We start from the raw sequence: 26450 nt of genomic DNA, 5'->3' as shown, positions 1-26450 counted from the left end.
CAAAACAATAGAGAATAAAAAATGAAGCTGCCGTTTCTTAAGGAGCCCGAAGAAAAAACTAAACTTCCTTGTGTAAATCAAAAAGTGCTGTCTTTGGACCCGGCCCCGTGCGGACGGACAACAGCAGAAATATACTTTCTGAAAAATGATTTGGCAGATCGGCTCAGGAATCTTGGCAGGGCTGGGTCAGCAGAGACCGGCCGTAACAAAGTGAGGATATGCTGACTCAACATAAAGCACACATTTAATTACCATCATCATCAGCCATCCAAGAGGACCATCCGGCCCCGAGCCAGAAACCCCCCACCATCAGCTGCCAATCCAAAAGGCTTATTTTTAGGGGCCATACTTCCAGCTCCTCTCTCACCACTGGCTTTCCCCCCTCGTCTCGGCTTTTTCACCACTCACACATGAATTCCTGTTGTTCCTGATCAGGTCTTTATGTTCCCATCCTTTTTCTGTTTGTCTTTATAACGAGAGAAAATGAGCCCACAGGGACAGAGTCAGTACAAGTACTCAGATTATTTACACTATACTACAGTACACTGTAAAACAAATACTCTATTACATGTTCAAATCCAGTTTTTTATACGTATAATGAACTGAATAAATCTTTAAGAAAGCATAACTAATGCTTTTTATATATATTAACACAATGGATGACACAAGTCTATCTATCTATCTATCTATCTATCTATCTATCTATCTATCTATCTATCTATCTATCTATCTATCTATCTATCTATCTATCCATCCATCCATCCATCCATCCATCCATCCATCCATCCATCACTCAAAAACCACAAACCTAACAGAAGGAGGCTATAATATATATTTCTGATGCCAAGAATCATCCATATCTGCTGTTTTATGTTATTTAAACTATGAACATTGTTTTGCAAAGTGTAGCCTATGGCGGAATTGAGTGGAACTAAGAAATAGGATAATATAAAACCATACAATAATATTGTGTTTATTATGCAACAGTAGAAAATGTGATGCCTATCTCTGTTTCACGACCAAAAACAACTATTTGCTGAAGCTTCAGACAAACCACAAAAACAATCTGTGCTCCATAAAATAAATGTAGGAAAATAAAACTACATTTCTTTCTTGAATGAGACATTATCAGAACACCACTCTTTTCTTTAGATTTAATCACTGCACATCTATAGTCATACAGAATATCCTACACATAAAATACCTTTCATAGTGTATAATATGTACATTATGTACACATTAAGTGTTGTTAATGAGGATTATAGGTCAGATTTATCCTAAAGACAGTTTACCCTGCAATTATGGCTTGGTCTCAATGGTGGAAAAATTACCAATGTAAAGAAAAGCATGGTCTGTGAGGGAAAAGGAAAAAAAATGTGTAATGCATTCAAATGATTTCAGTTCTATTGAATTTTTAAAGCACATAAGATAAGACCACACTCTGTTATAAACACAACATTTCCCACAGTGAGCCAACACTTGGAGTCATGGGCCTCCTGCCCTAATTGGTGGGGTTGAAAGATGAACAATGGGGGAGAGAGGAGGAAGTGGGGAGAGAGGGAGAGAGAGAAGAAGGAAAGAGAGTGGGGGGGGCCCCAGGAGAAGTTTTAATGTTGTCAGAGAGAGAGAGAGAGGCAGAGACACAGAGGGATTAAGTGCGTCATGCGAGTCCCATTCCACCAGAAGTCTGGGCCTTTAGCAGAATAACGAACGGTTCAGGACTCAACGTGACGATACGTTTTAAGAAACAGGAGAGTTTAAACTTTGAATGTAAAGAGCAGGGCGGTGTGGCCTCCAGGATTGAACACACGTGTCTGTGTGAACTTTCTCCGTGTACTTTCCTCCTCCCACAGTCCAGAGACATGCAGATTGAGGTTAGATTCATTGTAGACTCTAAACTGACTCTATGTGTGAATACAGGTGTGAATGGTTGTTTGTCTCTGTATGTTGACCCTGTGATCTGCTGGTGACCTGTCCAGGGTGTACCACGCCTCTCACTATGTCCAGCTGGGATTGGCTCGAGCCTGGGACCCTTGAAAGGATGAGCAGTATAGAGGATGGATGGATGGATGGATGGATGTGTGGAGGGTGTCTCCCTCCTGAAACCAACTTGGGAGCTGGTTCCACACGCTAGGACAGCTGTGTGTAACTGAACGTGTGCAGTGTGTTGAGGTGACCCGGCGTCGTGGGCTTAAGTGTGATTTCATGAGTTTCACCCGGACTCTGACCCTGCTGTTGCACACGACTGCCTCTCCCTCTATCATATGTTTTTTGCCTGGTGTCTCTCTAAATTTATCTATCTAAAAAAAGAAAGGACAAAAGGTTATGCTCCCTCGAAAAAAAGGAATAAAAAAAATAGACCCCCTCACTGCTCGCTGATCAAATCTGTATCCACAGACTTTGCTCTTCCAGTTCAGCAGAGTGCAAATGTTGCAATCGTTTCAACATGGTGTATGAGTGCATGTGTGTGTGTGTGTGTGTGTGTGTGTGTGTGTTTGGTAAGAAACACGGACGACAGCTGATGTAATGACCATAAAACTATTTTCCTGCAGTTTGGGTGACTAGAACGTTTTCAAGGAGGACATTACTCAGAAATGTCGGTGTACGGTTCATGTGCAAGTACATTCATGTCACTTCAAACAAGAGAGAGATTTCAAATAAAAAGTTAGAAAATATTTTATTTACAACAAATTTCTTTTTCAGTTGTATTAACATAGAAGGCACTTTGTGGAGATACAACATCATTTCATTGTAAAAATTATAACTCAACAAGTTGTAGAATTTGAAATAGAACTAAGGCTTAAAGCCAATAGTGCTTGACACACAACTGTATGAAAATAATACAAGTGAATATACATTATACATTATATATGTATAATATATATGATAATTTCTATATGGCTTTCATTTCACAACATAGGAGACATATTCTGCTCATATTCAGATTCATAATTTTAATTTGGGTTACTACTTGAAAAGGTTTGCATGCAGACGTTGCGACTACGGCAGCTGAGAAGGCCACGAGAGGAACTGGCTTTACCGTGGACTTAACTGACTCAGGGAAAGAAAAACTGAAAAAGCACAATATGTCTCCTTTAAAGGCACAATGTGGCGTATGCATATTTCAAGAGTGGACCTCATAGTGGCAACGTGCCCTTTGTTGTCCTAAACACTTTCTCACAGTTTCTGCAGGTGACCCAGATTAAAATATAATACAGGCAATAATCTGATATGTCTTTGGATAGAGCTGATCAAAAAGAGATAGCACCTTCACCCTGATGCTAAAATAGAAAATGTCTGTGCATTGTTTGTGTGTGTGTGTGTGTGTGATGCATTCCTGCATCAGAGGTACTGAAGCACGTATACACTGCTGCTGCCTATGATGGTTAAAATGCAACATGTAAGCTGCACATGAATGACAGATACTGTACTGTGTGACGCAAGGTTTACAATATTCACAGTGATACATTTCTCCTTAAGGCCCTCGCAACAGGCTGTGTCGAACATTCATGATCCTGTGCCTGAGCCTGCCAATAAGAAAGTCCCCACTCGCTCAGTTACCAACCGACGCTCATCCTGATTGGTGCAATAGGTGGTAGTTTTGTATTTAAGTTGGCAGTCTACTCATAATGAAATATCCAGGCTCAGCAGCAGCTAAATGACTGTGTGCCGCAAGTTATTCACATGTTGCTGTCTAGACAAGATCTGACATTCACATTCTGTCTTTCTTTCCTTGATTTCTCATCCCCTGTTCTTCCCACATCCCTTTCTCAATTTCCCTCCGTCAGCCCATCTGACTGGCTGCCTCCGTCGTGTTAAACACACAAAGAGCACACAGTGCTTCATCTCAGCTTGTGATTTTTAAAATACAAATTTCTCTTTTGTTTTTCTTCCCACTTTTTTTGTCCTTTTCTTCAGTTAAACTCTAATACAAGTCCTTCATGATCTCCTGCAGCAGCGGGTGTAAGCACATGTCCACCTCGGTCTTCTTCAGCAGCTGGATGAGGTGCACGTGGTCCGTGACGATCTGCCGCAGGTCGGTCATCTTCTGGAGCAGCTTGGCGAACAGCTGCAGAGAGTCCGGGTGGTTCAGCTTCAGCTGCAACTCGAGGGAATGAAGCACGGTCTCCTGAAGCTGCTCGATGGGTTTCACATTCAGAAGGCCTGGACGGTCTGGATGTGTGACAGAGACATTGAGACACAGTGAAGAAATTAATTAAAAACACATGTACGGATCAAGTAGAAAGGTCACACAACAGAGGAAGGTGGTCTACATGGGCAGAATTATGACAGGGGCACATAACTAATCATTTATCAGCTATTAGGTCAACATTTCTATGAATAGTGAGAATGACCCTCCCTTAAATGATTGCGATTTACAAAACCCTGTTATCTTTATTTCAAGCTATAAATCTGTCATTTAAGTTAATAATTGACTTAAATGTCATAATTTAACACTGAACGGGTTAAAGGCCAGAATTTTATCAAGTAGCCACATGCAAACCAGCCAAGTTAGAGCAAAAAATTTCAGCAACATCGTAGTAAGAGGTGGAAGAAATGGGGCAGTTTGGTTTTCTGTAACACAAACATGAAAAGATAGGATTTTACACCATTTTTTAAGTCATTTGACTAATTTACAGCAAAAGATTTCCTGCCTACAACTCCAAATACTTTTTTGTACTTACAATCTTCTTAATATAAATCATCAATGATAGCACATGACCAAACAAGTTAAGTGTCTGTGTTTAATGTCAGCCAATAATTTGGTTGCTGTAATTTGTTCTCACTACTTGATGCAGTTGCTGTTTAAATTGGTGAAACTTCAGTTCTTGCATACAAAAATCCCAGGCCTCCCAGGAAACGGATAAATGGGTCAAGGCTGACCCGAGATAGTGTGTATGATACCGGGGGTTGATAACTTAGATCGTTAGCAGCCTTCACCTTATAGCACTTTACATTCAGAGTGAAATTACTTATTCAGATTTTATGTTTCTGCCAGGAAATATTTTTGTTGTAACTACATTAAAGAAACTACAGGTTACATGTAGATCTCTCTGCACTTTAGCAAAGCAAAAATCAAAGAAATATTGCTTTCTATTTTCTTGTTGAGTTTGAGAACAAGCCTTGATGCCGTGCCAATATTTAAACCATTAAACCATAGACTTTATGGACGACGTGTCTCCACTCCCTCCTACAACGCATAAATGAAGCATAAACATTCTGGATACAAATGCCACCATCTTGCACACTTGGAGCCAAAGTCTGAACAGTAGTGTTCAGGGGACATTTTATTCCATTTTTATAACATAAAATAACTAACTGAAACCAAAGTCGTTAGAAAAATTTAAAGATGAACATACACCAGTATTTTGACTTTTTAATGCTCCCATGTCCCATTTGCTAACATGGAGGAGGTGGGGTTTATGATCTGCACTGCAGCCATCCACCAGCAGGAGGTCGAGACAGTTTGGCTTCACTTATGGGTAATAGTCATGTCGTCCATCTTTATATACGGCCTATGGTTACACCTGACACGGGCGCCACAAGGTCAGGAGGTGCATGAAGTAACTTAACGTAAAGACTTAACGTCACTTACATGTTCACTAACTTTTATCTAGTTTGTTATATCTGTACTAGAACTGACAGAGAAACCTTAAATGCTGCTTCTAAGGTAATTTCATCTGTGACATCAATGACAAATCTTATTGAAATAACACAACGATAAACAGAGCAAAAAGAGTTACCCACCCCCGCTGAGGATAATGACAACCAGAAACAGCGCCATGTCACTGTCGTCCAGCTCGAGCGTGTTGAATTTAACGGAGAACTCGAACTTTGGTTCCATCATTTGACAGAAAGGTTTCCTGAGACTCTTGAGGAACTCCCGCGTCATGAAGATCTGTCCGTAGGAGATCAGGGTCCCGTCTTTGTTCATCAGAGGTGACATCATGATAATCAAGACCTCTATCACACCATACTTCAGCAGAGTCACCTGGGGAAAGGGGAAAGGGTTAAGGTGATATGTATAAGATCCTCAGTGGATGATCTTCAGCTGGTTTCATTGGTCCCTTTGCTCAGTGAAGAGAAACCTTTGTATCTCACCTGATCGTTTAGATCCAGATCAGTGAATCCTGGGATACTCTTGGCAAACTCTGTCACTTCCCTCACTGCTTCAGCAGAGCGTGACTGACAGCTTTGGAAGAAACGTAGCTCCAAAGCGTTCTGTGGCTCCTGTCCGCTGATGCTCGTCATTCCCCAGACGCTATAATCTGACCCCATGTGAACTTCTGTGAGGCCTGAAATTTGCATAAAGAAAGTTTTGTCTCTGATGTGGTTGTTTAGCTGCAGAGTTTGGAAAGAAACTAGATCAACTTGAGAAATGTCTTCTGAATTTTTTAACCACTGACCCCAAAGTAACGGTGTCAGAGATTTGCATCTCCCACTTTCCCTGGAAGTGGTTGAACTACACTAAAGATATTGTTTGGAGCCAGTTCAGTGGCGCTGTAAACTGACACTGAAGGCTAAAACCATATATTTGTATTGGTTTTATTTTGAATTTATATAAAAAAGAATGTATATATCTTTATCTTTTGATACAAATATGACTAAAAATGTATATGATTTACCTATTGACTACATCAAACTATCTTATTAGCAAACTAGAGCATTGTACTATGCAATACAGTGTTTTTAGATTAATGCTTCTAATGCATATTAACATGACTTTTACGCTTTCTTTTCAGATCCTCAAATCACCCCCCATCATCATAATTTGTTCTGATATTTATACAGTGAATGATGATGTAATCAAAATGGTAATTCTATGTGATTATCTGGTTATATTGCTTGATAAATCGAAAACTGATAAAAAACGAAATGCTACAAACCTCCGTGTGCGGCTGTGAGGACAGAGGCCTGCTGCTCCTGGATGGGCATCTGCCTGCAATTAATGAACTGCTCTCCTTCCATTAGAGACTTCATGTCATGGATGACAAAAGGCTAGAGGCAGAGAGGAAAGAAAATGGAAGAAGGAAGGGTTAATTTGTGGGAGTAAGACAGAACATGTTGGGAGTGAGCAGAGGAAAAAGAAAGGTGGAAAGTAAGTAAGAAAGAAAAGAAGCAACGTCAGCTCCCATGTCCTCGGGTGAGCTACAGGTGTAATCACATACACTGTCTATGCACGTGGGTCATGGCTCATTCATCATCTGCAAAAGCAAACACTTCACATCTCACATGGGGCAAAGTAAATACATCTCCTGTGCAGTCAGAGGCAGACAAAAACACAATTTACAGGTAAATGAAGCTTAACTGAGTTAAGTTTTGCTGTCTGGTAAAAGACATGCAGTGCCCTGAAGGATGAATAGTACCATTCATACACTTAAATCTTCCCTTTTCAGAGTGGTAACATGAATAATGAGACGTCCTTCCCGGATCTGCTCGCCTATCCTCATGCACTCCAAAATTAAATGGGTTCTTCCTTGGGTCATGCCCCATAAGATTCCATAGAAAAGCAGATTTGTCCGTTATCTTTATTGCTTTATCCTTTAAGAGTCACGGGGGCTCTAGAGCCAATCCCAGCTCACGTTGGGCGAGAGGCAGGGTTCACCTTGGACAGGTCACCAGCCCATCACAGGGCCAACAGACAGAGACACTTCACACATTCGATTTACAGTCTCCAATTAACCTAACACCAATCTGCATGTCTTAGGACTGTGGGAGTGAACTGGAGGTCTCAGAGAAAACCAGCCTCACAGGAAGTACACGCAAACTTTAAATGAAAAGTTCATTTCACAAGCATTACACACTCTTGCTTTATTCAGTGCACTTGCGTTTTTTATGCTAGAGCCTAACTTGGCCAAAGTTGCAATATCCACCTGAGTGAATTTGCTCTTATTAAAGAATAAACTGAGATAATAAAGTAATCCGCTTTCAGCTTTGCTTTTTAAAATGTCGCCTGCACAAAAACATCACAGTCGTCGTTCCATTTCTTACAAACCCCTTTAGCAAACAACTGCAATTAACAAGGGTGACACTTAAATCCTCGTTCTTCCTTCGCCTCTGATGCGTGTGTGTGGAGTGCAGGTGGAGTCATCTCACATCAAGGCCCCGCATGTTAAAAAAACATATAAATATACTGCGGTTGACTATATAACAGAGGAATCCCTTATGCAAACACAGGATTAAGTGTCATTCGGCTGCTATCAGTCTGATGAACAGTCATAACAAGCAGGCCAAAGAGATTCAGAGCAGCCTTGAATCTGAGCCTTTTTAGAAAGAGAAGCAAAAGAAAAGGAAAAGAAAAACTTATGATACTGCTGCTAAAGTTGGTCTCCAAATGAAGAGGCAATAACTAGTATCACATTCTTTAAATACTGAGATTCAACATCTCATAACGTGAAGTAAAAAAAACACAGAAATAAACGATATGTCACATTTTCATTATTTCAGCTACTAGTCAGAGTCTTCTATGTATCGGTGAGCTTCTCTAATCAATTCATTGAAGAGTTCAAACATAGCGATTGGCCACTGATGACCGAACGTTCATTTGGCTCAGATCAGCCGCCTTCTAAAAATCATGTGAACTGAACTGAAATGTGTGAACCAGGATTAAGGCTTTTTATGCCCTTTATATGATAACTGCTAAAAGTCAGGTTAAACATATCGGTGAAACTGATCCAGAAGTTCAGCTCAGGTAAATGTTGATGTCTCACCTTCACCTCATGGTAAAGCAAACCAGGTAACAGGGGAACTGAGCTCATGGCCACTAAAATCTGAAACTACACCTGAAAGGATCAGCTTAAATGTGAAATACAATGTCCTGTGAATACCGATAAATGTTGTATGTAAATGTAATTATCAACTACATGGTTAATGTATAGTAAATAGTAAAAATAAAAGTAAAGTAGAAGGCAGTGAGGCAGTGCTGCTTACCGCATTGTCTCCGGTCTTCCCAGAGAGGATGGCTCTAGCCTTGGCCTTGGTGAGGGGGAAGTATTTCAGATAGGCCTCGTACAGATGGCGGGCCAAGGCCCTCAGATCTGCTGCCTCCGGGTGCATGTGCTCCATGTCAGACGAGAACTCCGCCAGAAGCTTCTCCTTCTCTGCCTGAGGCATCCGGCCAAAACGAATAGCTGGGAAACAGAAACAACAAAAACACATTACAGAACACAAACAGATAAACAAAGACAGAGGCTGCCAGGCCGGGAAGATAAAGCAGCAGACAGACAGTTAAAAGCAAATTTAATCACAAGGTAGATTCAAGAAACAGATCCTACAGGTTACAGTTCATACCCTTCTCATTTCTGAACAGCCCAGATTTACTGAGCCACCTTTTTATCATGAATTAAACTGGCCCTAGGAGCAGTGACACACCGTATCAGAGGTATCAGTTTCTGATCTTTTAATCCTCATCTTCAGAAGCCATCAAAACAGCAGGGAGCTCTGACACCAGAGTACAATGTTGCATTCAAAACCATATCCTGCAGGAACACATCAGGCCACTGTCAAAATGTACCACTACACCATGCAGTATTGGCCTTAACATTAGCCTTGATATTCTCAATAAAACTCACACGACACAATTAGAAAACAGTCTTTATTGTATAATTGTGTTGTTAAACTAATTATTGTATTATTTTAGTGAAATTATTGCAGATGTTTACTATTCTAGTTCTATTGCAGAGCTTTCTGGCTGCTTGCAATTACAGCTATGGTTGTTAAATTTCTTTATCAGATCTTTTATTATATGGACAGGGATCAATGAATCAGGTCCATTATCTAATATTCAAAGAAATTACCTACTACTCACAGCAAACTAATTATACTTGAATGGAGTCCAGGTTGGTTGGCTGATCGGCCGATATGAGCCTTTCACAGACTTATCCATATCGGTGTTTGTTTGCCGATGTGGGCCAATATGAAAACGTTTATTTTACTTATAATAAAGTTTATTATTAAACTGTAAAATACCAAGCCCTCAATTGCATTTCTTTGTTTTTAAGGGTTAGATAAAGACTTATGAATAATTAATTCGAAATCCTTGCCAAAATCTTCTCTTTGTATAGGCTATATATATATATATTGGATGATATATCGGCATTAATATTGGTATTAGAGTCACCCAAAAATCAGTTGGGCTCTAAAAAGTAATGACTTTAAAGTGTGGAGCAATTTATTTCAGATGGACAAAGTATTTATTTTAGCTGTTGCTCAAAAAGACTCTTGGGACTCTTTCTCTTAACTTATCTTTTCATAATACCAGTGTTTAGCAACTTTCAACTGCCCAGATGTCAGCACATTAAAGTGAATTTTGAAATTCAGATACAGGAGATCTTGAAATGGAAAGATTCCCCAGACATGTGTTAGGAAAGATTTCGTCATTTTAAAAGACTGTACTCTCCTGGTAACAAAGCAGAGCTCCTTTCTCTCATAAATGACTCAACATCAACATGCTGTGATTTTACGAGGTGTGTCTGATGAAGCGATTACAAAATGTGGTTTACCTTAATGACGTTGTTATCACGGATCACTGCAAAACCTCAACACCGGCGAAACTGTCTCATACCTTTTAAAACAAAATCTCTATTCTCCTCCTCTTTCCACCTGCTCCCACTGATACTATTACACTGTGTATCAATAACTACCAAGGAGCCTGGTCTGTACATGATTATCCACATTTTAAAGGATCTATTTTAAAATTCACTTTATACTATATTTCTAATAACCATTATGAAATCACATATACTTTTTTAACATGTAAGAGAAATTAAAGATGGGTTACTTAATGATTGAAACGCAATGTCACTTTTAACTGCTGTGAAGTGATTTGACCTTTTTCATTAATGTTGATTATAAAAACAGGCAGTTATGAGACCTCTGTTGTGATAGATACTTTTCCTTATTATTATTACAATGTATTTTTAAACGTTATAAATAAAGAGTAATCTTCAGATCAGAATTCTGTGAAAATGTTCTTTTTGAACATTTATCTAAAAATGAAAAATGAAATTGATGCTGTGAAGTTGTGAAAAGGTTAAACCTCCTTTTTTTTTTCTGTGAGTGGAAGTCATTAATCTCTCCATTCAAGCCTGTGGGCGCGTGTGTTCGTGTGTGAGGTTGTGTAATGCTGACTGTGTGATGAACACACACCTTAAGCAAATGAATACAGGCTAAACTGGCCTATATCACCACCTGGGAAACGGGCCAGCAGTAATGACACAGCAGGTTAGAGAAATCAGTTGAGGTCTATGCACTCCTCAGATGTCAATCATTGGTAAAGTAAAAACCCATTCAGAGCAGATTTTTCAAAGTGCCGCACGAAACCTCGAGGAATATCAGAGGAGAGAAACAGACGAGGAGAGAAACATGAAGATAAATGACAAGAGAGGAGAAAAAATAAACCTTTCCTAGGAGAAGCTAAAACGGTGCTGTTCAGCCTCAAGTCAGCAGTGCTCATATTCAAGTTAAACTCAACCATGTTTGAAAAAATGTATAAAGAGTATAAATTGTTCATTTTTTAATGCCGGCTTACGCTGAAAAACAGCTCCTCAGTGAGGAAAGAGTCTTTAAACCTCACTTACACCGAATTGTTCAATTTGGGCCAACACCTAGAATCTGTCAGATTTAAGGAATTGATCAAATTTCTAGTGGATCAGTTGTTGTTTGACGTGAAATTTAAGGAAAGGCGTGACTCCTGATTCATTTCTTAGACGATCAGTGAAGTGTCCTTCAGCAAACCTTAACTGCTCCTGATGCTGCGTCTCCAGTGTGTGAACGTGTGAACGAGACACATATTTACTTGTGTGTGGGAGGACTTGATGGACAACTTTTATGATAACTGTATAGAGCATTATATTTACAGTCCTTCCATTTTATGAACTTCTACATTTAAAGACACTAAAAAGAGTGTGTGTGGCTTTTATTCACTACATCATGTCGTAAAAAAATTAAGCCAAATTATGATGTTTCATAAGTTTCTAAAATGTCAGTTGCTCTCCATAGAACAAACAACATAGGTAGACGTTAATATGGGTAAGTGTAAAGGCCCCATGTTCCCACACTGGTGTTTTGAACTGTTCCCTCTTGTGCTGCAGTCACTGCGGGTGAGAGGAATTTGCCGCTGGACAAGGCCGTCAAATGTCCGGCCAGCTGATTTGGCAGAGAAAGTGGGAATGACCTCTCATTCAGAAACTTCTGATTGTTTATGTAACTGTAGGGTTAAGTACAGCAGCAGAGAGAAGAGTGTGGGGTTGGTGCTCAGCTGCAGTAAGTGAACACATAGTGGTAGATGGTAATGACAATAAAGCGTTTGATAAAGAGTTGTATAGCTTATAACCCTGTTTCCTGTCCTGTCAGCTTCTTGTCTTTGCACGCGAATACGTTTTATCAGATAAAGTCTTTTATGATCACAGCGTTCAGGCGCAGGCGCAGACACACACACACACACACACACACACACACACACACACACACACACACACACACACACACACACACACACACACACACTGATCTCTGCAAATATTTCATGTATCTTCTCTACATCTACAGAAACGTGACAAATTAAAGGAGAATCAGGACACAAGGAGTCATTGAATGGTTGAAGTGCATGAAAATGTTTTATATTCTATGGCCTTCCCAGTCACTACATCTCAACCCAATGGAGCTTCAATGGGAGATTTTAGACCATCATCAAAACAGCAAATGAGCGATTATCTTTTAAAAGAGTTGGGTCCTTTCCCTCCAGCAGAGTCAGGAGACTTGCAGAATCTATACCACGGCTCACTGACGTCATCATGGTGTCCCAATACCTGAATACTCCCTCCCTTTTGGGCTTTCCTTTAATTTGTTAGCCGTCTGTACAAACAGTTAACAAGTTTCATTCATCACGCAGAAACTGAGCAGTCGCAGCCTATTTAATTGGACACTGGAATTTTTAAAGCTCAAGAGTGGAAGGCTATAATTTGTCACAACCTGACTGATGAAACAAAACCAACAAGAGAGTCAGAAAGATGTTAGTCAGGAAGGACCTGTGAATTCCCACGCAGTCATTGGAAACATGCTGGGGGGAGGAGTCAGGGCTTGATTTGGAAAACCTACAGATGTGCCAGGTGATGTGCTGACAAAACAACAGCTTGTCTACAGAAAAAGGGCGAGGGCGAAGGTGTTCCTTTGGAGAAGGAATCTTATTGTATATGATTTATCTACTTATGTATGATGTGGAGCTTTTGACGTACTGTCTGATCGCTTTTACCTCGTATTTCAGAAGGTAGCTCCACTTGCTTCATATCAGAGAGACCGCTTGTTGATAAGCCGGCGATGTATCGTAATAACGTCCTTTATTTTATACCGTAGTAACTCCATGCTTATAAAATAACCTTTTTCATTTTAATCTTACTGTATTTTTTACCATGAAATATTTGCCCAGGGACCACAGATGAAAAATGTCCTTTCAGATAAGTCTGGTATGTTAATTTTAACGTTTATTTATCTTCCAATAAATTTCAATGTTCTTTCAATAATGTCTCTTCAGAACCATCAGCAACAAAATTCTGACTTTTTCTGTCATGTACACTCCCTTTGTGTCACCTACACCAGGTTATGTTTTCATGTTGTTAAGGTGCAGGAAGGAAACACAACCAACGTCCATTTGTGTTTTCAGCTGTTCACATATATACGAACAACACTCACTGATGTACAAAGTAATAATGAGCCTTATGGAAATCCACACATTCGATTTGTCATACAGGTACACAGTGAAAATGCCAGCGCATCAAAACAGTTAAAGCCATTTGTTGTTTTGCGGTGTAACGATTGTGTCTGTAAGTCGTGCTGTTGGTGTTGCAGGTTTAATTTTCTTTTTGCATGTGTGATGGGAACTGAAAGGCTTAGCGATAGAGGCTGGAGACCGCAGAAGAAGCAGCAGGTCTACTCTTCACCACTGCACCTCAGAGATCTGTGGCAGCAGTGTGGTGAAGATGTATCTGCTGTTCTCAGAGGGCATCAGAGGCAGAGGAGCTGCTCTACCTGGAGGCGTTTCCTGGGCCACAATTTCAAAGAAATTACATCTGTTTATTTATAGTGAGTGTAAGAGCGGATGGGTAGGGTTCAGTCCTGTCCCCCAAACAGTGAAAACACCTATATGTCCGCGGTGTGAACAGTGAAACCTTCACAATGCAGTAGATACACGCAGTGATAGTACACTGATTGTAATGTTTGATTGTAGTGTAGTAATACTTGATTATAGAGTGACAGTATCACCATCTTACCGTTGTGTGACATGCCGACATTAAGGCACTTCTGGAAGCGACAGTATTGGCATTTGTTGCGGGACTTCTTGTGAATGCGACAGTGGAGATCACAGTGATCGTACACCAACTTTAACCTGATAGTGCGTCTGAAGAAACCCTACGAGAAAGAAAACAACACCATTACTTATGTAAACGTATTATCACTGCAGTCATTTGTCTTTTTTACATTTGCTCTACTCGAGTACCTCTGCTCCTAGAGGAGCCAGGGAGATATTTGTGTCATAAAATTACATGAAATATGCATTTTAGTTATTTTGACGTTAATATTTTCTTAAGTACGGTTGTGGTTTTTGTTGACAGGAAAATAAGACATGAAAAGAATGACTAGATTTTGAATAAAGAAAGAAAATCTTAAAAAGTTGAATTTTTGTTTCTCATTAACACAGAAAACACTCCAGCAACCAGAGAGCACACAGTAGAGCACTTTCCTTTGCCAAAGTCCAACAGTCTAAAATTCAATCAAGCTGCAGCAAAATGGTGTAAATGTTGAAAAATCTCACAATGTTAAAGAAAGTGAAAAACAAATCCTGGATCCACACCCTGGAACAGATCCACACCTAAATGTAATAGGTTCTTCCCTCACCCATGGAAATCAGTTCAGTAGTTTTTGTGTAATCTTGCTTACAAACAAACCAAACATTAAACGGGCAGCGGTGAAAGAACAACCTCCTTGGCGAAGGTAACTAGAATATAGCTGCCACCATAAAAAAAAAAAGATGGGACACTACAAAAAAAAAGAAACAAAGTGAAATTGCAATTGAATTTTCCCCCAAAAAGATAAAATAACCACTTTGTTTTAAAATGTTGTGATTCAGTATTCATTATCAGTTATTTTTGTGAAGCAGCACAAAGTTTCTGTTGACTGATGCAGATTAGATTCCTGGTTCTCTCTAATCTGCGATGAAGTCAGCCACACTGACCACAGGTGGGTTGTCTTTTAGGGTGGATTTCTGCTTTGATGTTTTTAACCTTAGGACCAAAGCAGCCATAAGACTCACACTTATCTCAGCTATTAACTCCACAGCCATGGTCAAACTCCTGAACACACTATACACACAGTCACATGTTTGTTAATGGCTGTTTGACTAGGCTGACTCAGAGCTAATAGAAACAATTGAATGGAATAGAAAAAGGAAACCAGGAGGACTTTATTTAAGCTTTATATAAAAATCCACAGGTGGCTGGAGGCCGGTGGGTTTAGCATCTGTATTCCTACAATCCGCAGATGTTCTTTTTTTAATTGCGGGTTATTTTAGGAAGGAGGAAGTGAAAGGGGGTCAAGACCCCGCCTCAATAAAGAATGTTTTCTGTTTAGAAACAATTAAGTGTTTGCCTGTTTGGCAGACCCCCTCTTCTGGTGAGTGTCCCCTGAGACCCGAGCAGAACAATGACTACTGTACCTCACCTTCATTCAGCCTCTGGAGGTACTGGAGTAGTGGACAGAAAAACACAAACCTTTGTACTATGTAATGGATCCAACACAACAGCTCTGACAGTGCCACAGAGATTCCACTCTATGGTGATGGTCAAGGCTGTGCATTAAATTGTAGGTCATTTCTACCTCTAGCAAGGAGGATATATATTTATCTGTGTCCGTTTGTGTGTTTGTTGGTTGGTATTTTTTTTTCAGCAGGATTACACAAACACTACTTAAACAGATTGCCATAAAAGTTAGTGGAATGATTTTGGCACAGATCCTGAAAAAGAGATGGTTCCAGGATTTTTTCACTTTCTTTGACATTGTGAGATTTTCACAGATTTCCCAGGGAATCATTCATGGATCTTGAAGAAAACAATCAGGAACATTTAGGGAACTGAGTGTGTACAATGTGGTGCACATCCAAATAAGAATCCGGATCTAGTAGATTTAAATATGGTTTAGTAGGGGCCATGGACAAAGGGGCTGGTCCAGCAATTTTTTAAATAACTTTTTATTGCATTGTGAGATAGGGCCCTTGGCGAAGCTGTGGGCTCTACTGAGTGCCACTACAGTTGGTTTATTTGTTACTTCATACGTTTTGGCTCCAATGTTTCAGTAAGTTTTACAAAATATTAAAAATACCTTCCAATTATCTGCAGTCTAGTGCAACACTATCACAATGTAACGCCTTTACAACACATATTACATTGTTGTCTCAAAGAAAAGCTGAGCATCCTAAAGGTGCGAGAGGAAAAATTGTTGCCGTTTCTAAAAGTCCGTCTCATGTGACGATGCCACAATTTGTGGCTCTTCCTACAATGTCTGAATTTTTCAAAGAAAATGGAAATGTGTGAAACCCCCACCCCCGACACAACATTAATTATTTATGTTCCACACAACAGACAGACAAACAGACAGACAGAGAATGTCTAAAGGGCTGGTTGTATGTCTGTAGTCCTCACAGGGTGGAAAATGTATGGGGCCTGTGGTTGAGGTGACAGACATAGAAAAAAAATTCTTTTCATGCTTTATCAAGTTTTTTATTCCACCAACCCATTTCACCTGAGAGTAACCCGTGGTGACAGAGAAGCGAAGGCTGGCAAAGAAACAAGACTTTGTTGTAGAAATAGCTATACACCCACCCGGTACTATTTCCTGACACGACTCTAAGGTGGTGTATTATAATCCGGTAATCTACACACTGCATTTAAGTTTCATCTTCACTCATGCTTTCTTTCAGTCGTACCTTGCAGCCCTCACAGGCATGGACGCCATAGTGAAACCCTGAGGCTTTGTCACCGCAAACGCGGCACTCGATATTTAGCGATGCCGTCGACGTGTCGTCCTGGAGCTTGGAAAACACGGGACTGTCCGAGTACTGAGGTGGTGACTCTGGCTCCATCTTGATTGAATCTGAGACCAGAAACATAATCAGGCAGGGAGGAAACGCAGAAGGAAGACAGATAAATGTTTTAACATTACCCTCACCTCTTAAATCCAGTTTTAGATTTAATGCTCAGATTAAGTTTAACACTCCTTGTTTCTTTAAATGTGTGTCCTGTAATCTCTAACTGATGATTTTAGCACATGTACAAATTAATATATTGACAAACTCTCCTCCTAAACCTGAATATTCACATGACACTTTCTTCTGCAAGGACTTGAACTGATAAAATAAGTTGCGTATGATTCAACTTATTTTCTGCCAAAATACAAAGGAACTAAATTAACACCACAGAGCGGACTTACTGTGCACGTTCGGCTCTGTCCTGTAGCTGTGCATGTTGGTGTAATCCATGTTCGTCAGGTGTTCTTCGCTCTGCGGCGGACTGGGGTCATAGGCCACGCCGACGGAAGAGATGGAGGACATGAGCTGGGGAGACAGAGAGGACGGGACGGAGGCGGAGGAGATGGAGGTGTAGTCCAACGTGGACAAGTGCTTCATGTCGAGAGAGTGGGAGCTGTCGTCCAGCTCCGAGAGGTCCACGGCGCTCAGACTGAAACCCACAGGCCAAGCCAGGAGCTGCTGGGTGTCCACCATGTCGACTGCGGAGGAGAGAGATGAGGCAGTGAATAGTTAGCTGATGCAATATCCTATGTTGACTCTGTGTGGCCTTGTTAAAAAAGAAAACAAGTCGAGAAGAAGGAGGGCGAGGGGAGGAGGGGAGGAAGAGGAAAAAGTTGAGCAGACAGAGAGGGAAAGGGAGGATGAGCTAAATAAGAGAAGAGAAACAAGGAAATGAAAGAGATGACAAAGAAAATGGACATAGACGAGCCCACACGCTGCAGTGAACATAGTTTTATTAATGATTAAATTAAATATCTAAAACATAAACACTGCGCACACACACACACACACTCCCGTTCAATCCCTGTGATGAGTTCCCCCGGTCCTCTGGCTCATTCTGGCAGTTTGTCTGTTATCTGGTAAACAGGGAGGCAGATTGTGTCACAGGGAGTACATGGCGAACTAAAGAACGTCTTTTCAGCTCAAAACACCATCTCCCTCTGTTGCTGTTTGGGTGGCTCGCTGTGCGATTACCCAACCAAAGGACACAGAAAGCAAGACTGTTTGAGCCTCCGTCTGTCTGAGGCCAAGGATGTAGGAATCTGACGTTCGGACTGGAACGTCCTGTATGTTCTGAGAGCGAAATGTGTTTGGTACCAGGTGGACACCGAAAACTGCTGTGACACTGTGCATTCCAGGGCTTTTTCAAATGAATTTAATATTTACTGCAAAGCCTCTGATTTGGTCAAGTGTAGACAGCTGCCAATTATATACTTTTCTGAGAATAAATCACACTTAAAACCTAAATGGCTTTATCAGCTCTCCCAGTACTTTCAGACGATGGGAATCTTGAAAAACAGGCCACACATCTACAGTCTACACTGAAAACATTTCCTAAAATACCTGGACACTGTGGTTTTTAGTAAAAATTACTCACACAGTTGTAAGTAGTGCATGTGTTGGGGACTATTTTTAGCTGTGGATTTGCGGCTCGGGTAACTATTAATGGTAACAGGACTATGTACGTATACAAGATTGATTAAAAATAAACTGCACTGTAATGCAGGGACATGTCAGGGCACTGATTTTTGTGAACTTAAATCAGACAATACTTGTTAGAGAGATCCACTCTTTGTTTGTTTGTCTTTTCATGAGATACAACAATATTCACCAATATATCACCAACGTGGTCTTATAATAAACTCTGCCACTTTAGAAAGAGAAACATGAATAGCACGTGGAAAATGAACATTCATAAAGATTAGTGAAAGCTCTCCGGTCCATCCAATATCTAACTCAGATGGTCGGACATTGGAGGAGAGAAGTCAGCTGAGAAGGTCAAAGTCCAGTCATCAGAGGTTACTTCAGTCCACATGAGAGTAAACCACATGCAAGGCTTTACAATCAAGGGCACGTTTGTATAAGGGTTTGTTTGGGGACACAGCAAAAGTGTATATTGTTCATTTGTTGTTCTTAGGATGTTTTGGCTCTTTAAACATAATAAGTAACCGGAGCTGTTTTAAAGTGTAAACACAGAATATTGTTAAAAAACATGGGGCCATAAAAAAATATATTATTCTTTCAAATAAGGGTAAGAAATATTGAAATGAATGTATTATTTTGTTTATTTTTGTCAATAATTCGCAAAAAATAATTCATGTAATACTCAATATTACAATTCATTCTGAGTGAAGACAGAAATAGTACGGGTCAAAAATGTTAAGTCTCAGTTTTTAATTATAATAGACATCTAACATTTATATCAGCAAAATGAATTACAATGCACATGTTCATCATATTATAGTAACATATCATCCAGTGATGGATGGATGATCTGTTCTAATTCACTACATCCGGTTTGGGATTTGATAGTATCCATTAAACTATTACCATTAAAAAAACTTTTCATGGAACATTTGAGTGGTGAATACTTCTTGTAGGAAGGAAATTGCTGATACACAAGTCATTCTATATATCACTGCTGGAAACGACTGAGTTTTCCCACACGTTTTTCTTTTTTACGAGGGAGGAAGTTGTCCTGACCCTGATTTAAACTGGAGAAACTATGAAAAGGAAAAGGAAAAAGTAGCAAGAGTTTATAAATAATTAATAGAGTAAAAGGTTCACTGTGCTACATGGCCTGCCAAACAACCTTTTGTAACCAACAGTGGACCTCAAAATAAACCTCCTCTAATCAGCCTCAAGTTCTTAAATTGGAAAAAAAAATGTAACAAAGAATGAGATGAATTAACAGGACAAAACTAAAATAACTCAGATGGCACCGTTGTACCAGGTATAAAAATGGCTCCACATTACTCTGCAAAACATCCCTGTGGAACAAACATCCTCCGTTCTCAACTGCTTATTGTTTCCTTTTTACTTGTTTGCGGATCCACTTAAAATTCAGATCCAGTGTGACATTGTTTCAGAACAGGAGAGAGAAAGTGTGTGTGTGTGTGTGTGTTACTTCCACTGCCTTGGAAGCTGCTAAGGGGGAAAATGCTGACTATTAATAACCAGAGAAACCTGGCTACTTTTTTCATCTGTTGGCTGGCTGCCAGCCAATCCGAAATCCTAAAACAGACACAGCGTTGGAGTCGACTGTGTCCTGGTTGGCATCAAGTCATGTAGAGACAGAAATCTAGTGGGAGAGAGAGAGAGAGGCTCTAGAGATGAAGAGAGAGGGAGATAAAGTGAGAGTGGTGACATGGAGCAGGTCCTCAGACCACTTCAAGAAATCAAACGGCACTCAAGAGGCTTTAAGAAAAAACCCTGATCTCAGGAAATTCATGCTCTGAGCCCAACACAATAAAAAAACAAGGTAGCTGCAGCAGCCAGTGAAACCAAGCAGCATTAATGATGTTATAACCGACTGTGAAACAAGTTTGTACTGTAATTTCTCTCCTGAGATTGTCCGTGTAGCACTGAATCAACATGTTTGTGTGTGTGAATGTGTGGGCACAGAAACTGTCAGATATGATAAAACGTGACAGATGATTACTCAGGTTTTATGCACAGTGGATTGTGCTTGCATAATTGTGTATATGAGAGGGTGCATACGTGTGTGTGTGTGTTTGTGTGTGCGTGAGAGTTCTCCTCAGATTTCCACATGTCAGAACTGGTCTTCCAGGTAAGACTACAGCGTGTAGGAGGACTTTCTATCAGCTATTGCCTCAGTCATGACATAATAACAAAGGGCCAACGGCAAACTTTCAGGCGGGTCTGGCAAGATAATGTAAAAAAAACTGAATCACCCAATTACCAATACTCCAGACACACTGTAAAATTTGACAAGTCGTTCTTACTTAAAAAAAAGTCTAGGAAAAAAACGATTGACTCAGAAAGTTTCGAAATCTGGTCTTACATTTTTCCTTTATCCACTTGTTATACCATTTAAAACTTAGTTGTCAAAACGTACTTTTGTCAAGATGTTCCAACTTAAAAATCGCAAGTGACATTAACTCAACTGATTTAGCTGCATAGTTGTGTTTATCAGTCTAAAAAATATAGAAAAATTGAGACAAGGCAAATAACCTTTTTTTATCCTCATCAATGACATCACCTTCAAGTATAATATACTGATATCTTGGGATTATATAAAGACAAGAACTCAAGTAGAGGGGTCTTGTGAGATTAGCTCAACATTAATAGTAGAAACCACGTTGATTTTTCCACACACCTTTTCTCAGGTATTACTCAATATGCACATATCTTCACTCATGGTACAAAATGCCTCCTTTACAACAGCCACTGAAGTGCTACCGATACTGAACTGTATGTGAACTGTGAATTGTGAACTCTACACAATCACTCCAGGAGCACTAATCCAGTCTATACAAGTAAATATAGTTTTAAACTTGTTTTAGACAAAACAACTATACTCACATTGCCTGCATTGAATCAACCGGGTAGTACATAAAAGTACATATAAGTGAAGAGCACTAATGTGACGTAACACATAAATTATTACCCTTTATAGTGCAGGTGAGGCAAGAGGTAAAGTGCAAGGTGACACAAAACCTGGATTATTAAATGAAATTATATTCCTACACTGTTAATTTAAAGAGTGGTATTGATGCTGTTCTCACAGCCTGACAAAGCAGCAGCTCTGGAAAAAGCGGTGGAAGCAAGAGGTCAAACAAAGAGATGTGAAATATTTCCCTTCAGGGACAAAGTTGCAAAATGAATGAAATGTTTTTTAACGTTCATATTTCCTCACAACGGCAACGACTCGGTCCAAAATGGACTGAAGCAAAGGCTGCGGATCAGATTACAGCACAGAGAGAGGCTGAGCTTCTTTTCTTGAACCTTTGAATGTGGAATTAAATTGAATTTATTGAATCAGGTTGCATACAAAAAAAGTACTTCAGAAGGAAAACACAGCTCAACAGAAGTTCAACAAAAAAAGGAATGCAAACAAAGCTCAGAATGACCAAGCCCTGCAGTCAGAAAACATATCTAGTGCTGTCATCACGTCTTCTCCTTCACTCCCACACAGCAGGAGTCGTTCTACAGTCAGGAGCCGAAAACGCACAGAGCGAGGAGTAGCTCAGGACACGACAGGAGTCAACATAGTAGCTGGTCTGGTATATTTAGCAATGTGAGAGACAAAGGACAGAACCTGTCCTGCTGCATTCAAAGGCATTAACGCTCTTATCTTTTCTGTTTCAATAAAAACTGTCCTCGCTGTCGGAGGGTGAGAACGGCACCACCAATCGCACAACAGACTTTCACTCCATCACAAGCACTGCTGGAAATACACAGTATTTTGATCTTTGAGCTTATTTTGATGGAAATTAATTGGAAAAGAAAAACTATATTTAGTGATGATCTAATACTTGAAAAGTATTCTTGCTGTTGTCAGTATTTACCCTCTTTAGTTAAGCATTTTTTGCACTGAAGCCATTTATATTATCACAGTTGTCCTGTGTATATGAATGAGTGTATTGTGTGCGCAGAGCTCTGTGACTTCCTGACCTCTTCATGTAAAACAGCATGTGTTTCAGTGTCAGTGACTAACACAAAGATGTACCCGCCTGCACGTCTGCCTTGTCGTCCCCCACAATCTTCTTTGAAAAGATGAAGCGCAGTTAAAGCAAACGTTTTACCCTGGTAAGTCCTGCGAGGGGAAACTGTGGGATACTGGAAAATAAAATCACATGCTGCTGTGGTAAGGATCTGGTTTATTTGTCAGCAGCTGAATTGACTAAATATAATATTAAACAAGAGCTCAGCTGAGAAAGAGGAGGCTTTGTAAAGCTGACATCCTGCTTCACTCTTCAGGAAACTAGCACTTTGTTTAATCTTTGGTTGCGTGAAGCCACAGTGTAGCTGCACGGGCCTCCCCCTACAAGATCAAACAGGAATGGAAAACCTAGGGCACCTGCAGTGTCAGTTAGAGGTCTGAACTGCCCTCTCAACAAAACACACGAGAGTCGGTTCGCGTCTGAAAACCCACTTGCTTGAGTGTTGCCGACTTTACTCATAAAACTTCAAAGATTGGCCCAGTGGGAGGATTCAAACCACTGTCTATGTCGGCTGGGTACAGCTCTGACTAAAACAGAAGCCAGACAACATTTTTTGTCTATTTTTTGTTATTCACCTTCAAAAGTGAGGAAAGTGGGTCAAACATTGGGTCAACTGTAGGTCAGATCGAGGTGGAGAAACTGAGGAAACTGTGCCCACCACAGCCATCTATGGGTTTTACATGTATGCTTTTAAGGTTTGAATCAGGATATTATTTAATCCTACAATTTAATTACTAATTAATTTCAAATTAAACATACAATATGTAACTTTGGCCACTAGGGGTCTCTAAATCAAAACAATAGGAAAATACCTAGTTTTATGACATCGTAAAGTAGTGTGGGATCATTGGAGTTCCTATCTTCCACTGCAGAAAAATCGACCTGACGTGACTTACACACAAACGGGAATGAATAATCGTGATAACTACCAGGGACCTACACAAACAGTGGAAGGAAAAAGCAGCTCACTGGCTATCGTCATTTGGCCCCGATGCTACAACAGAGACCCACGAAGCTACGGATAGCGGACATGATGCTAATGGCCAAAATTAAACGTCCCGTCACCTTGAATGAAATTGGGGATCTCTTTGGTTTTGAAAATCTTTCAAAACATTTAGAATATTGTGAGTACATAAGAAAACGAAAAATATAACATCAGTGTAATTATTTTAGACATGTTAAAAGAATTGTTACATAATATGTCTTAACAACTTGTGTCTGCTTAAAAAGAGGATATGGTGTGTGCATTTACAGACAGACACACACAAGAAGACAAAGTAAAAGACAAGACCGTCTGAAGAAAATGGAGCAACATCACATGACCCCTTTACTGATAAAGTTTTTGCTCTTTAAAGGGGGAAAAAAAGACAATTTCTGAACAGCAGGTTTTTGGGCTGGTTTAAATAAATATCACAATATTACTGTAATCTCGCAAACAAAACCCAGCTTACGAAGTGATTAACTGTCTGACAGAGGACAAACTGCATCTCAAATAAAACTGACTGACCTGCAGTATCTCAGTAATAAGCACTGGTGTCTGCTCTAATCGACTAAAAGAGAAAATCAACTCACCAGACATCAAGATTAAATGTACAAATGTATTCATCGCAGTGATCTGACAGCTTAAAGCGTTTTTATCAGATGTACAGTGACATTAGACTGACCTCTTCCACTGTAGCTACTTATAGCTCATGCACTGATTCAGAGCAATGAACTAAATGGCAGCTACACACACACACACATACACAAAACAATCAAACACACACACACACACACACACACACAAAGGGTGCAGGACAGTCCACTCACCCCGTTTCTCCCCAGAGTAGTTAAGTGTCAGTGACCAGCAACTAAGTGATAATGACGGGAGAAGAGACTGTGAGTATATGTGCGTGTGTGTGTGCGTTTGTGTGTGTGTGTGTGTGTGTGTGTGTGTGTGTGTGTGTGTGTGTGTGTGTGTGTGTGTGTGTGTGTGTGTGTGTGTGTGTGTGTGTGTGTGGTGTCATGCTTTTCCTCAGGAAGTGATGACCGATAGAAAGAGAACTACACACATTTTCTCTCGACCAGAGTCTGGACTCAGCAGAAGTTCAGACAGCTAACTATCATGTGCTCTGTGTGTGTGTGCCTGTGTGCATGTATGTGTGGGTCTTTCATTCCTCATTATTTTAATGTGTGTATACCTCTGAATAACTATACAGGGAATACTTGTGTATGTGTGCTCCTTTGTATAAACAAAGTTTATTGTATGTGTGTGCTATAGAGTCGGCTTATGGTTGCGTGGTTGTGTGCGTGTGTGTGTGCGTGTGTGTGAGGTGGTAGACATCAGATGCAGATGATTTCCTGTTGCTACACTGTGACAGGCGACCTCATCATGCCTCTCTGGTTGCACTTCTCTCCCCCCTCTCAGTCATTCAGTGTGTGACAGCAGTGACGCACTCACTCCTGCCACCTTATGCAATACCAACACAACACAAGCCTGATTGTAAAAAAAACAGCAGTCTCTTGTAGATTTCGATTTCCAACCTCAATACGAGAGATGTTTGTCAGATTTTCCCGCATTCACAATACGTTTTGTACATTTTGTCTATGTCTCTTGCTCCACTCCTCCACAAAATTTCCTGGAAATCTGTTCTGTAGTTTTTGAGTAATCAAGTCAGACAGAACAAACAGATGACCAGACAGACAGACAGACACCAATAAAAACACAACCTCTTTGGCAGTGGTAATAATTTAGAAAGCAGTTTAGGCTGTAAGCCAGCAGACAATCTCAAATTGTACTCAATAAATATCAGCAGTAAGGACACACACATTCCCAGAACAGAGATGTTTCTCCTTGCACAAACTTTGCACAAACTTTTACCTGCAAAACTGATGCGACAAAGGTGACCCTGACATAAGGGAAATAACACAGAAGAGTCCGACCGACTCAGTGATTCACAGATACAGTCTAAGACATCAATTATTCACTTGTAACAGAGACAACATTTTGGGTACTGATGATTGACCTCGGTTGGAAAGATCAGCAGTCATACCATCAGTAGGGCTGTTGCATTAGCATGATTTGACCGCTCTTTCCTTCGGCTTTAGTTCCCAGATTCAAGAACCTTAGGTTCCTGCTCAGAGCAGAGAAGGAAGTGGTGTGGTGACAGTGGAGTGGAATGCTGAGGGACAGAAAATAGGCATTACAGCCCTCTAGAGAGGAAAAGGGAACCAGAGCCACCAAGAAAGACGCAGGGTTCCTATATGAGGTCAGAATCAGTCTGATGATGAGGCACGGTCAGATAACTGTCTCGTGGTCAGAACACACAGGTGGACGTGGTAAAACGGCCCATATTGCACAAAGATACTTGGCTACACCTGCTTCCAACAGTGCCAATTGAGAGACTGTTTTCTTTGGCAGGCCACACTGTGCTGGTCAGCTCTGTCAGCTGAACATTTCAACAACACGCCTGTCTGCCTGAGCAATTGGTTAAAGAGAAGGAAAGCACACTTTATGAACTAGTTGAGTGAGGTCATGTCACACAAGTTCACATTGTTTGAATTAATATTATTCAACCAAGAGTGTTCACTTTGTCTCAAACACAAATCCTTACACCTCTGAAGAAATATCACTTTATATAGATACCAATATTATTCATATAGACCCTGTAGTTGCAGAGATATACTCTACTCATTCTCAGCATGCA

The 26450-nt window shown here is 40.3% G+C and overlaps 1 protein-coding gene across 1 annotated transcript in view; it reads right to left on the bottom strand.

Annotated features, from left to right (window-relative positions):
- Nucleotides 1–2651: 2651 nt before the first annotated feature.
- Nucleotides 2652–26450, bottom strand: part of pparg (peroxisome proliferator-activated receptor gamma) — a 31274-nt gene continuing 7475 nt past the window's right edge. The window contains exons 2-9 of the mRNA XM_035152543.1: nt 17479–17775; nt 16976–17142; nt 14268–14406; nt 8932–9131; nt 6888–6999; nt 6103–6296; nt 5749–5992; nt 2652–4173 (exon numbers count right to left, since the gene is read on the bottom strand). Coding sequence (XP_035008434.1) covers nt 3926–4173; nt 5749–5992; nt 6103–6296; nt 6888–6999; nt 8932–9131; nt 14268–14406; nt 16976–17142; nt 17479–17775 — 1601 coding nt within the window. The 3' untranslated portion in view covers nt 2652–3925. The remainder of the gene's footprint in view (nt 4174–5748; nt 5993–6102; nt 6297–6887; nt 7000–8931; nt 9132–14267; nt 14407–16975; nt 17143–17478; nt 17776–26450) is intronic.

Source organism: Hippoglossus stenolepis, chromosome 3 (genome assembly GCF_022539355.2).
Source record: "Hippoglossus stenolepis isolate QCI-W04-F060 chromosome 3, HSTE1.2, whole genome shotgun sequence".
Classification (NCBI taxonomy): Eukaryota; Metazoa; Chordata; class Actinopteri; order Pleuronectiformes; family Pleuronectidae; genus Hippoglossus; species Hippoglossus stenolepis.
This window is presented reverse-complemented; position numbering and strand designations above follow the sequence as displayed.